At 36.3% G+C, this 14674-nt stretch overlaps 1 protein-coding gene across 3 annotated transcripts in view; it reads left to right on the forward strand.

The window, feature by feature from the left end:
- Positions 1 to 14674, forward strand: part of Znf81 (zinc finger protein 81) — a 116488-nt gene that overhangs the window by 48992 nt on the left and 52822 nt on the right. For all 3 annotated transcript variants that reach the window (XM_010606408.2, XM_010606407.3, XM_010606409.2), the window contains exon 2: positions 7586 to 7811. In XM_010606408.2, the coding sequence (XP_010604710.1) occupies positions 7758 to 7811 (54 nt within the window). In that variant the 5' untranslated portion in view covers positions 7586 to 7757. The remainder of the gene's footprint in view (positions 1 to 7585; positions 7812 to 14674) is intronic.

Consider the following 14674-nt stretch of genomic DNA (forward strand, 5'->3'; position numbering starts at 1 on the left):
TTTTTCTGCATCTATCGAAAGGATCACATGGTTTTTGTCCTTGACTCTGTTAATATAGTGTATTACATTTATTGACTTACGTATGTTGAACAATCTTTGTATCCCTGGAATAAATCCGACTTGGTCAGGATGTATGATCTTCGTGATGATCCTCTGTATTCTGTTTGCTAGTATCTTATTAAGTATTTTTACATCTATATTCATTAAGGATATTGGCCTGTAGTTCTATTTTTTAGTTGCATCTTTCCCTGATTTGGGAATCAAAGTGATACTTGCTTCCAGGAATGAATTTGGAAGTGTTGCTTCCCTTTCAATTTCATTGGAAAGTTTGAAGAGTAAAGGCAGTAGTTCTTCTCTAAATGTCTTGTAAAATTCAGCAATGTCCATCAGAACCTGGGCTTTTCTTTGTTGGTAAATTTTTAATTACATTTTCAATTTCAGTGATTGTAATTGGGTGTTTAAAATGTTTTTATCTTCTTTGTTCAACTTTGGTAATTCATAAGTATCTTGATTGTAATTTGGGTATTTAAAATGTTTTTATCTTCTTTGTTCAACTTAGGTAATTCATAAGTATCTAGAAATCTGTCCATTTCCTCTGTTTTCCATTTTCTTAGAGTACAGGTTCTCAAAGTAGGTATTGACTATCCTCTGGATTTCTGTTGGATCTGTTGTGACTTCACCATTTTCATTCCTAATTGCATGGATCTGAGCCTTTTCTTTCCTTTTTTTGATAAGGTTAGCTAAGGGTTTATCAATTTTATTTATTCTTTCAAGAAACCAACTCTTCATTTATTTTTTGTATTGTTTTCTTAGTTTCCATTGCATTGATTTCTGCTCTAATCTTTATAATTTCCTCTCTTGTTCGAGCTTTGGGTTTTTCTTGCTCTTGTTTTTCTAGGAGTCTAACATTCATCATTAGGTTGTTTATTTGAGCTCGTTCTGTTTTCCTAGTGTGGGCATTCAGTGCTATGAATGTTCCACATAGAACTGCTTTCATTGTGTCCCATAGATTCCTGTATGTTGTATTGGCATTTTCATTTATTTGTAAAAACTGTCTGATTTCTTCTTTAATTTCCTCTGTGATCCATCAGTTGTTCAGGAGAGTGTTCAATTTCCATGTGTTTCTGAAGTTCCTATGGTTTTTTGTGTTATTGATCTCCAGCTTGATTGCACTATGATCTGATAATATACAGGGAATAACTTCAATTCTTTTGCATTTAATCAAACCTGTTCTGTGAGCTAGTATGTGGTCTATCTTGGAGAATGACCCATGTGCAGCCAAAAAGAATGTATACACCCTTTACATTCCTAATTGCATAGATTAGGGCCTTTTCTTTCCTTTTTTAAAATAAGGTTGGTTAAGAATTTGTCAATTCTGTTCATTCTTTCAAACAACCAACTCTTTGATTTGTTGGTTTTTTGATCTCCACTGCATTGATTTCTGCTTGGATCTTTATAATTTACTCCCTTGTAGGAGCTTTGGGTTTGTCCTGCTCTTCTTTTTATAGAAGCTTGAGGTTCAGTTTAATTTAGCTTGCTCTGTTTTTCTAATATGAGTATTTACTGCTATGAATTTCTCTTGTAAGACTTTCATTGTGTTCATAGATTCTGATATGGTGTCATGGCATTATCATTTAATTGTAGAAACTGATTTTCTCTTTGATTTCCTCTGTGACACATTGGTTATTCAGAATTGTGTTGTTCAATTTCCATGTGCTGTATTCAGAAGTGTGTTGTTCAATTTCCATGTGCTTATGAAATTCTTACAGTTTCTATTGCTACTGACCTCCAATTTCATCACACTATGGTCTGATAATATACAGGGCATAACTTCAATTCCTTTGCATGTACTTAAACATACTTGTTCTATGAACAAGTATGTGGTCTGTTTTGGAGAATGACCTGTCTGCAGCTGAAAAGAATGTATACTCTGATTTTGTGGGGTGGAATACTCTGTTAACATATGTTAAGTCCATTTATTCAAGAGTTTGACTGAGTTCCAGTATTTAGGTGTTTATTTTTTTTCTAGTTGTTCAATCTATTTGGGACAGTGTGGTATTGAGGTCCCCCACTACTATTGTATTAGTGTTTATTTGATTTTTCATGTCTGTTAGTATTTGTTTTATATAGTTGGGTGCACTAATATTTGGTGCATTTATTTTTAAGATTGTCATCTCTTACTCTTTTGAGTTTTCCCTTTACAAGGATGTAGTGTCCTTCTTTGTCTCTCTTAATCAGTGTTGGTTTGAAATCTATTTGATCTTGAAAGAGGATAGCTACTCCTGCTTTTTTTCTGGTTCCTGTCACATAGAGTATTGTTTTTCACCCTTTAACTTTCAGTCCATGAGGTTTTTAATTAATTGTGTTTCTTGTATGCAGCATATTGTTAGATCATGCTTTTTGACCCATTTTGCCACTCTATTTCTTTTGATTGGTGAACTGAGAATGTTAATATTGATGGTTATAATTGATATGTATTGACTTATTCTTGTGCTGACTTTTTCTTTTTGTTGGGTTCTCCCCCTTTGTGTTTAATTTTTTGTTGCCCCTGATATATTCATTCTTCTGGGCTTCTTGGGGTTGTGATCCTCATTGTCTTTTCCTAGGGTATTGTTTAAAATTTTTTGGAGTGCTGGTTTGGTATTCATGATGTTCCTTAGGTGCTCTTTGTCATGAAAGTATCTTATTTCTTCATCAATTTTGAAAGATAGTTTTGCAGGGTACATCAATCTGGGTTGGTGGTTGTTTTCTCTTAGGGCTTAAAATACTTCACTCCAGGGTCTTCTTGACTTGAGGGTGTGTGTTGATAACTCTGCTGTGATTCTGATGGAGTTTCCTTTCTATGTGATTTGTTTCTTTCTCTAACTGCTTGTAGAATTTTGTTATTCTGTTTGCTTTCTGGAATCTTTATTATATGCCTAGGTGTAGATTTTTTTTGATCATGGCTAGTTGGAGTCCTATATGCCTCATTTATCTGTATGTCAAGTTCTTTCCCACTGCTTGGGAAGTTTTCTGCCATTACTTCTGTGAACATCTTTTTATGTCATTTGCACTCTCCTGTTTTTTCATTGAATCCAGTCAGTCTTATATTGTTCTTCTTTGCATCATCTATTAGCTGCTTGATTGATTTCACATTGTCATTTACTATTTTTAAGAAATTTTTCTTTTCCTGATCACTAATTGCAATTCTGTCTTTTATTTCTGATATTCTGCCATCACATTGGCTCATGCTGCTGCATAAAATATCAGTGGAGTTTTTGATCTCCTGGATATCTATTTGCACCTGTTGTATGGATTCCATTTGTTTCCTATGCTGGGATTTCACATGTTCCTCAGCTTCTCTATTTTTTTAATCTGTGTCTCCTCTAGAGTTATTAATCATTTCTTGCACTAAGAACACAATCTCTGTTGTTAACTGAGAAATTATTTCTGATTTCATTTTTTCCAGAGCCTCTTTCATTGCCAGTTCAGGGAGTCTAGGTGGTTGAGTATCAGATTATTCCATCTCGTTTCCCTTTGGAATTGCCTTAGGTGATCTGGAAGTCTGGTTTTAAGATTTGTTTAGGTATCTTTTCATTTCAGTAAATGCAGCCTGCTGTGCCTTTGTTGAGGCAACTGTTTTTTGTTTTTGTTTTTAAAGGTGAAGGGATTTATTTGGCTTACAGTGCATAGAGGTTTTAGTCCATAATCAGCAGACTCCCAAGCAGGGATGACAAACAGGCATGGCAGAGCAGAAACAACCAGGCAGCAAGTGTAACAAGAGAGTTAACAGCATCTTCCTGTCCTGCTCCTTTTATCTTATTCAGACTACTGAGGGTGGGTAGCATTCACACCCTTAATCCTAGTGCCCTTTAGCCTAGCATTGCATCATGAATTACTTCCAGCTTTATGCACTCTACATCAAATCTATGACCACATGAGGCTTTGTGGGGACATCTAGAACCAAACTATAACATTCTACCCCTGCCCCCCCAAGATCATGTGCGTTCCTTTACACAAAAAGCATTTAGTTAATCTCTTAAGAGTTGCCAAATTCCTTACAGTTTCAGTTTTGCTGAAAAGTCCAAGCCCAAAATCTCCTTTGAGATTTAAGAAAAACACTTAGCTAAGCAAGACCCTGTACAAATGAAAAGAAAGTCAAATGTTTCCAACGTTCAGTGGAACAAGACATACATTACCATTCCAAAAGGTACAAATAGGAGGATACAAAGGAGTGGGACCAAAATAAGTCCAAAATCCAATAGGGGAAACATTAAATCACACAGTTCCATTTCTAGCATCTGAGGCAATCTGTCACAAGTTGTGAACTCCAAAGGGTTTGGGTGGCTCCACCCCTGTGGCACTTCTGGTGATTGTAGCTCCTGTGACTTCTCTCTGGGGCTGGCTCTGCTCCCTCTTTGCAGGTTTCTTGAGGCAACCCATGCTCTTGGCTTCTTCAAACTTCTGGAGTGCACTTTTGGCTTTACACTCACAGCTTCACACATTGCCCTTTCATGGACACCCTGCCTGGCTTCCCAGGTCTTCTTCTGAAATCTAGGTGGAAAACTTCCTGACCCCACAACTCTTACATTCTGCATGCGCCTAAAACCAGCATCACATGGTTGATGCCAAGGTCTTCTGTCAGCTGGAGGAGTAGTAGACAGTTTTCCATGTTGGCTGTAGGGGTCCAGTGCTTGGATTGCTGAGCCCTCTGAACCCAATCCCAAGGAACAAATTCTCTAGGCTGCTGCCATTTTGGAACAGCTTCCCTAGACTGCCACTATTCTGGAACATGGTGTAGCTGTCACCATTTTGGGACCTGGTATTGAGGTGACTTTTTGCTTGACCAGTGGTCTTCAATTCTCAGAAAGCCACTGAGAGGCCTTTTCTCTGCTGCTTACCACTAGGCCAATTCCAATGGTGTCTGGGCGAACCTCTGACTGTTGCTTGCCCACCTGTGTAGCTCTTTTCCAGGCAGGCCTTTGGTTGGAGCCTGTGGGCACAAGCTGCTGGTGTCTGGGTGGGGCCCTGGCTAGGACCTGCTTCCCTTCCACCCACTCAGCTCTGTTCCACACCAGCTTCTTGCAGGGATCTGTGCACAATTATGGATGGAATCTGGGAGGGCCACTGGATGTTGCTTGTGTGACTGTGCAGCTCTTTTTATGGGAGAGCCCTGGCTGGGATCTGTGCGCACTTACTGATGTAACCTGGGCCTACCTTTCTAATTTCAATCCTGTATTTCTTTATCTAATTTGCTAAAGGGTTATCTATGACGTCAGCCATTTTGAAAGACTGGCTCTTTGTTTTAATCCCATATTATTATATTTCCATTTGTTTAATATTTTTATAAATTACTACTTCCTAGGTTTTGTTTTTGTTTAATTTTTTTCCCTCCTGATTGTGTTTTAGATTAAACACATAATTCTTTTTTAATATTTATTTTTAATTAAAATAAAGCCATTTGAAGCCATAAATTGCAGTATAAATACAATTTTATGTTCCATAACTTCTGGTAAAAATTATATAGCTTCTGTATTGATTTTCCACTTTGATATTGTTTTTCTGTTTCTGTGAATATGCCTATTCTGAACATTTGACAAATGGAATCATAAAATATGAGGTCTTTTGTGACTGATTTATTTCATGTAGGATAACAGTTTCAAGGCTCATCCATTTTGTTGCAGGTACAGGACTTCTTTTTTTTCAGATTTAATTGAGTTTATTGGTACATTTTAGGGATACAGTAGTTACATTCATTGTTGGGATCTTGTACCTCTACATGACAAGCCTTGCTTCTCATTTTTTCCCCTTGTAGGACTTCTTTTTTTGTTGCCAAGGAATATTCTGTATATGGATGTACAATTTTTTTTTATCCAGTTTGTGGACATTTTTGTTTCCACTTTGGGCTACTATGAGTAATGTTGTTCTAATTCTATACAAATTTTGGAGTGGACATGCTTTTTCATTTCTTTTAGGTAGATAATAAGGAGAGGAACTGCTGGGTCATATGGTAACATATGGTTATCATTTGGAGGATCTATCAAACTTTTTCAGAGTAGCTGTACCATTTTATAACCCCAGTAGCAATGTATGAGAATACCAATTTATTCACATCTCACCAACACTTAATGCCTTTAAAATTTTTAAAAAACCATTCTAATGGATGATATCCTAAAATATTGGATATTTTGGTTTTGATTTGCTTTCTCTAATGATTAATGATATTGAACATCTTATGCTATGTTCAGAGACTATATATACCCTGCCTATTCTTAACATCAAAATATCACACCTGGATGTGGAGGTGCTCTCCTGTAATCCCAGATACTTGGGAGGCTGAGGTCAGGAGATCTCAAGTTCAAGGTCAGTCTTGACACCTACAGAAACTCTGTCTCAAAATAAAAAAAGACTGGGTAGAATGACACTGGGTTCAATCCCTGGTACCCCAAATAAAAAATTTTTGTAAAAGTTTCACAGGTGTAAGGAAGCGTAGTCTTTGTTTGATATAATATCCTCTTTATGCTTTTAAAATTTAACTTGTTCATGCCTTTTATATATTTTAATTTATTTTATTTTCTCATTTCTTTTTCATCTCATTTCTTAAATCTATTGTCTTAATTAAGTTCCTCTTCATTTTAAGTAGATATTTTCCCCTTTCTAAGAAGAATGTCTAAATCTATGGTGCCTCTTTTAGTTGATCAGTGTAAAATTGTAGTTCACCTTGGACACAGAGACACTCTTTCCTCCCTGGTTCACTCAACTAGAGAAATAGTTTTACCTGTGGATGTTTTTTGAGATAATTAAAAATTTTACTCCCAAGTCATTAATATTTTCTTCATGGCATGCCTATTACAAATTTTAACTTTTTTATCCCAAATTCAGTCATATTTTCAACATCTGTTAGGCAGAACAATGTTTATTTTGGGCCTACCATGTAAAAGGTGCCATATAATATAATGTTCAGAACATGAACGTTGGAGCCAGGTAGACTGTGTTTGATTTACCACTATTAAACCTGGTTCCTTTATGTATAAAATTAAATAATAATAATTACAGCAAGATATATGTGATAGGATTTTGTGCAAATTATATGACCTCTGCAAATTACCTGCCTCAGTACATTACACAGTTCCTCATGCACCTCGTATATCCCTTATCTAAAATGCTTTCAACCAGATATATTTTAGATTTTGTATTTATAATTATTACCACTTTCATCATACAAATTAATGGGATTCACTGTGATATTTCTATATATACATATATCATGCATTGGCTGTGTCTATCCTCCCAGTAGTCCCTCTTCTACATTAAGATCAGCTTTTCTTATTTTTAAATATTTTTTAGTTTCCACATATGAGAGAAAACGTGCATTACTTGTGTGTGTGTGTGTGTCTGTGTGTCTTATTTTTAAACCTTTATTAATTTTAGTCCAAATCTCATGGTCTTGCTCACATTCCATATTGATTAATAAGAGCAATAGGTATTTCTAGGACTCTGTCCACCCTTTAGTTTCCAGTGCAGGGAACTGTACTTTGCTGTCACCAGAAAAATATTTGTGTGGTGATGCTGTATGACTCTGACCATGTGAACACTGTCTTTCCAGATTTCTTGGAGTCTCTTCAGAGTCCCTGGGCCACACCCCATATTGAATGCTGCAAGATCTTCCTTCTGACCCTAGCTGCTCCAGTTGATTCCACAGACCTCACCAGACTTGGAGAACCTTGGAAAAGCAAGTGGTCAGCAAGAGAGCGCTAGGGCTGAGGTCCAGTGTGAACATGGCAGCCATTGGGAACTCTTTCCAGCCAGAGGGATGTGGCAACACCTGTGAGGTGAGGAGGAAAAGGTGCCTGGGATTAGGAACTCATCCAGAACTTCAGAGCCTAAAGGAAGGATACTATCTTGTTTTCATATACAGTACTTTTTTGCAGGATCATTTTCCCTGCATGCTTTGTTTTTTCAATGCTGGGGACAGAACCTAGGGCATGCTGGGCAAGTGCTCTACTACTGAGCTATATCCCAGCCTCTCTACATTTTTACTGGTCATTTATTTTCCTTTTGTGAATTTTCTTTTCCTGTTCACTGCTGATTAATTTATTTTAGTTCATGGATTTAAAATTTTTTAATATTAAGATTGATAACATTTTCTATTCTTGTATATTTTTGTGAATACTTTGCCATAGTGTAATTCACAATTAACTTGTAGTTTTGTTTACAGTGATAAAATGTATCAAATAGTCCTCTAATGCTCTGTTTGAAAAATGGCCATTTTCTATTCCCCCAGATTCCAGCTTCCCAGAAGCAAACAGTTTTATTTTTTTCAATAAAATTTTTAAAGTTTAGGGCATCTTCTGATAACTTTCGATTATGAAAGATTGATATTTATCTTTTCCATATACCCTCCACTCACATACACGTTTTCTGTAACCCCTTCCTCCTTACATAAATATAGTGTATTTCATTGTTTTGGTGAAGTTTACAGTCAGTGTTTATTACTATGAAAATTTATAGTTGAGTCATACAGTATATATCTTGTGATTACTATCTCTGTACAACAACTTTTTCCTGGAATTAACAATTCTCTAGTTCAGACATTTGTTTATGTAATTCGACTCTAGGGCTGGAAGTGTAGCTCAGTGATAGAATATTTGCCTAGTATGTGCAAGGCCCTGGGTTTAGACCCTAGCATAGCAAATTAATTAATTAATTAATTAATTAAATAAAAATAAGTAATTCAACTCCAAATTCTTCCTATTCATTTAGATCTCTACTGCATATATTGAAACACGTAGGTAATAGTCATAGTAATATTAATACTCTTCTATTTACTTATTGACTAATCATAATTAAAATATATATAGATTATTTGATGTGTGTGTATGTGTGTGTAAAATGTGACATGACTAAATCAAGCTAATTACATGTCCATTGCTGTACTTACCTATCATTTTTCATGATGAGACATTTGAAATTATTCTTACTTTGAAATGTGTAATGCATTATTATTATTGCACAGTAGTTACCCTGCTGTGCAATTCATAGTAATAGTGATTACAAGTACTTTTCAGGTTTTACCATGTGTCCAGTACTATTGCATACAATTTATATGTGCTAAGTCCTTGTGAAGTAGGAGTCATTTTTAACCTCATTTTATTTTTAATTAATATTTATTGGTAAATTTTTGACATATATAATGATCACATTTATCACAGGGAATTTGTACCTATACATATGTATATCTTCTTTCTTTTTTTCCATTTCCCTCCCCTCCCTTCAACCCTTCTTCCCTTCCCCATTAAAAAAACTTTGTTTCCATTGTTTTCCTTCCATTCTTTTTAATCTCTATTTCCTTATTTCCATTTTTTTCCTTTCATTCTCTTTTTTCCCCTTTCCTTTTCTTTCCCTTCCTCTTCCCCCACTCCCTTGTTACTCTTCTCATTTGAATATGTTCTTCCTACTTCCCAGTGTCTGTCTACCATTTTGCTCATTTACCATTTGGGTTTCTCACACAAGAGAAACAATGCTTGCTTTATTTATTTGTTTGTTTGTTTGTTTAGACAGGGTCTTACTATGTAGTTGAGACTGACCTGGAACTCACTTGTAGCCCAGGCTAGTCTCAACTCAGCGATCCTCCTGCCTCAGCCTCCAGAGTGCTGAGATTACGGGCGTGCGCCACCACACCCGGCTCACAATGCCATATTTAAACATGTGTGTCCAATTTATTTCACTTAAAATTATGTTCTCAAGGTGTATGTATTTACCTAAAAATGTTTCAAATTTATGTTTTTTTGAGACAAGGTCTTACTATGTAGTCCAGGCTGCCCTCAAACTCACTGTGTAGCACAGGATGGTTGGTGATCCTCCTGCTTAAGCCTCAGAGTGATGGGATTACAGGCAGGGGTCACCACACCCAGCAAGCTCACCCTTCTTTATGGCAGAATAGTACTTCATTATATGTATAAACCAAATTTCATTCATTGATGGGCATATAGATTGTTTCCAAGATTTAGCTATTATTAATTGTGCTGCTATAAACATAGGTATACATATATCACTGAAGTATGATGTTTTTAACTCAGGAAGATACCTACAAGGGTAATAGCTGGGTCAAATGGAACCTCTACTTTTAGTTTTTTGAGGAATCTCCATACTGAGTTCCATAGTAGTTGTACCAATTTACACTGCCACCAACAGTGGAGAAGGGTTCCTTTTACCCCACAGCCTCGTCATTTGTTATTGGTTGATTTCTTTATGATAGCCATTCTTTCTAGAATGAAATCTCAGCTGTATTTTAATTTGTATCTCTAAAATGACTGGTGATGTTGAAGATTTTTTCATATATTTGTTTTCTGTTTGTACTTCATCATCTAAGAAGTATCTCTTTATTTCACATGTCCATTTTTGGATTGGGTCTTTAAATTTGGGGGGTCTGGTTTTTGTGAGTACTTTATATATTCTAAATATTAGTCTTTTGTCTGAGAAGTAGCTGGCAAAATTTTTTTCCTCCATTTCTCTTCACCCTGTTGTTGTTTTTTTCCGTGTCAAAAGCTTTTTATTTATTTTAAAAAGCAAAAGCTCTTTAATTTGATGTGTTCCCAGTTTTTTATTATTTGTAGTATTTCCTGTGGGATTGGGGTTTTTTTCATAAAGTCTTTGCCTACACCTTTGTCATCAAGACTTTTACCTATTCTATCTTCCAGTAGATTAAGAGTTTTAATATTTAAATTTTTTTATCCATTTCGATTTTGGTTTAGTGCATGGTGCAAGATATGGGTATAAGTTTAATCTTCAGAATGGGGAAAGCTAATTTTCCTAGCACCATCTATTAAAAAGGCTATCTTTCTTCCAGTGAAGGTGTTTGGCCCATTTGTCAAAGATAAGGTGGTTGAATGTACTTGGAGTTGTTTCTGCATCCTCTATTCTATTCCATTGATCCTCAGGTCTGGTTTTTGTTGTTTTTGTTTCTTTTTTTTTATTTTTGCCAGTAGTATGATGTATTTATCACTGTAGCTTTGTATTATAACTTCAAGTCAGGGAATGTGATATCCTCTGCCTTTCCCTTACTGGTCAAAATTGCCTTTGCCTTTCTAGGTCTATTTTGGCTCCATGTGGATTTTAGGATTGTTTTCTCTAGTTATATGAGGTATATTATTGGTATTTGACTGGGATTACGTTAAATCTGTGTAACAGTTTTGGAAGTGTGGCTGTTTTCTTTCTTTCTTTCTTTCTTTTTTTGAGACAGCATCTCACTATGTAGTTGAGACTGTCCTGGAACTCACTATGTATTCCATGCTGGTCTCAAACTCACAGCAATCCTCCTGCCTCAGCCTCCTGAGTGCTGGGATTACAGGCATGAACCACTACTCCCGGCATGGCTATTTTCACTGTATTGGTTGTTCCTATCAAAAAACAGGGGATCTCTTTCCATTTTCTAATATCCTCTTCAGTCTTCTTTTTCAGAGTACTATAGTTTTCACTATAAAGGTCTTTCACTTACTTCATTAGATCAATTCCTAGGTATTTCATTTTTTTAAATGCTATTGTGAAAGGTGTTGTTTCCCTAATTTCCTTCTCAGGGAGTTTGTTATTTATGGACAGGAATGCTATTGATTTTTTACTTTTTATTTTGCTACACTGCTGAATTTGGTTATTAAATCTAGGAGATTTTTGGTAGAGTTTTTGGGGTCTTCTACATAGAATATCATGTGATCTGCAAATAATGACAATTTAAGTTCTTCCTTTCCTATCCATATTCCTTTTCTTTCTTTCTCTTGTCTAATTGCTCTGGCGAGTGTTTCCAGAGCTATATTGAACAGGACATCCTTGTCTTATTCCTCACTTTAGAATGAAAGCCTTCGGTTTTTGTCCATTTAGTATGATGTTGGTAATTGGTTTGTCATAGATGGCTTTCATCAGATTGAGGTAAGACCCTTCTATTCCAATTTTCTGGAGTTTTTTTTTCATGTATGGGTTGAACTTTGTCAAACAATTTTTGTGCATCTACTGAGACAATCGTGTAGTTTTTTTTTCCCTTGGTCCTGTTGATGTAATATATTACATTAATTGACTTAGCTATGATGTTGAACCATCCCCGCATCCCTGGATGAATTCTACTTGGTCAAGATGTATAATCTTTTTGATGATTTGCTGCATTCTATTCACCAGTATCTTTTTTTTTTTTTTTTCTTTTTTTGGTACGGGGAATCAAACTCAGGTCCTTGTGCTTGTGAGGCGGAACCACTGAGCTAAATCCCCAGCTCGCCAGTATCTTTTTGAGGATTTTTGCATCTGTGTTCACTAAAGAGACTCATCTGTGATTCTCTTTTTTTGTTGTTTGATCCTTCTCTGGTTTTGGTATCAGGGTAACGCTTGTCTCTAGGAATAACTTTGAGAGTATTGGTCACCTTGACACACTTCCCTTCACCATCTCCCAGGAAATCCCCTTCATCTCTGTCTTGTGTCAGATAACCCTGTTTCTTTGAGCTTGTCTCTTTCTATCTTCTGGCTTACTTCCTCATTTTGTGGGGTCATATCCTCCAGGATATACTTGAAAATGGATGCATGACAGTTTCTGGAGTGCTGACTATACAGATATGTATAGCTGAGTAACATCATTATATCATTCTAGAAAAAGTATAGTCAGCATTCCAGAATTCTCTTACATTCAGAAATAACTACTAGCCGGGCGTGGTGGCCCACGCCTGTAATCCCAGCACTCAGGAGGCTGAGCCCAACTACATAGTAAGATCCTGTCTCAAAAAACCAAAAAAAAAAAAAAGAAAAAAGAAATAACTACTACCCTGACCTTTATGATAATTACTTCTATTTTAAAAATCACAGTCCACGGAGCAGGAGATGATATTAAAAATATAGGGGACTTGCCAAGTGTGGTGGCGCATGCCTGTAATCCCAGAACTCGGGAGGCTGAGGCAGGAGGAGTGCTGGCAAGTTTGAGGCCAGTTTGCACTACATAGTGAGCTCAAGGTCAGCCTGAACTACATAGTGAGACCTTGTCTCAATTAAACAAAAACAAAAAACAAGAGGACTTACACGCAGAATATATAAAGAACAACAAAACAATAAGAAGCAGCAGACTTTCCAGGCCTTATTGAACAGATATTTAATAAGTAAAAGTATCCAAGTGGCTAATGAACACCTAAGACAGTGCTCAGTCCTGTTAGACACCAAGAAAATGCAAGTTTAAAGTACAGTGTAGTATCATTAGATGCCCACTACCAAAATGGCTAATAGCAAGAAGAGTAACAAATGATAATACAATGAGAAAAGTTAGCAAGGACGAGAAGCGGCATAAGCTTTCATATGCTGCTGATGAGAGTGTAAATTGGAGTAATCTGGAAAACATTTAACCTTTCTCGTACAAGTGTATGTGTACCATATGAGGAAAAAAATTCTCTTCCTAGGAAAAGATCCAATAGAACTCCTTGGCTGATGTACAGGGCACATGTAACAATGCTACACTGTAGCATTATTTGTTTTCTTTTTTGAGACAGGGTCTTGAACTCACTATGTAGCCCAGGCTGGCCTTGAACTCACAGTGATCCTCCTGCCTCAGCCTCCCAAGTGCTGGGATTACAGGTTTGCACCACCATGCCTGGCATGCTTTGAATAGTTAAATTGAATATTTATGTTTCAAGTGTTTTTCTGCATAAATGTTCTATTTCATGACAAGTCTTTTCAAAAGAAATATATCTCCTCCAGTTTTGATCCCACTAACCTATATGCACTTTTCAAAACAACTACAGGTTGTCTGAACAAAGACACACATGTGCACACCCACATACATACATATACAAACCTGTTTCCATTTTTAAACCAAAATGTTAGCATATAAAACTTCCAGACTGAGGGTGTAGCTCAGTGGTAGAGCACTAGCTTGGCATATACAAGGCTCTAGATTTAATCCCCAACAGCAACAAGTAAAATAAAATATAATTTTTTTTTTTTTGGTACCTGGGATTGAACTCAGGTCCTTGCGCTTGCAAGGCAGGCCACCGAACTGCTGAGCTAAATCCCCAGCCCCTAAAATATAACTTTTTAAAACTTGTTTTTCTTACTTATTAATAAATCTTGGTGATAATTCAGGGCTAGTGTGTTCAATGTTTAGTTCCTTTTAAAGGCTGAATCTTATTTCATTATGCAGCCATATCAAAATGTACCAACTACCCTCAATGAATGTAACTTTTTGTTTTTTGAGACAGGGTCTCATTGTGTTGTTCAGACTGGTCTTGAACTCGTTATATAATCCAGGCTGGCCTCAAACTTGCAGCAGTCCTCCTGCCTAAGAATGTGACCTTTATATGTTACAAAAGTGAACTGATAATAAATACTAATGAAAATGGGAAAAGGAGTCAACAGATGGAGAGAGGGAAATGAGTAGGGAGGGGAAGGGGAATAAAAAGAATCAAAGTAAGTTAAGTACACATACCCACTCCCTAAGATGAATGTAAGCATCATGTACTCCAAACATATGCTGATAAGATACATATGCACATATATTGGATGTGGAGGTGTACACCAGAAATCCCGGCACTTGGGAGGTGAGGCAGGTGGATTGCTGGGAGTTCGAGGCCAGCATGGGCTATATCATTAATTCAAGGCCAGCCAGAATTACACGGTGAGCCCTTCTCTCAAAATAAAGTGATATGTTAAAAAAAAAAAATATATATATATATAT

This window comes from Fukomys damarensis, unplaced genomic scaffold (genome assembly GCF_012274545.1).
Source record: "Fukomys damarensis isolate Sample0158 unplaced genomic scaffold, DMR_v1.0_HiC HiC_scaffold_39, whole genome shotgun sequence".
NCBI lineage: Eukaryota > Metazoa > Chordata > Mammalia > Rodentia > Bathyergidae > Fukomys > Fukomys damarensis.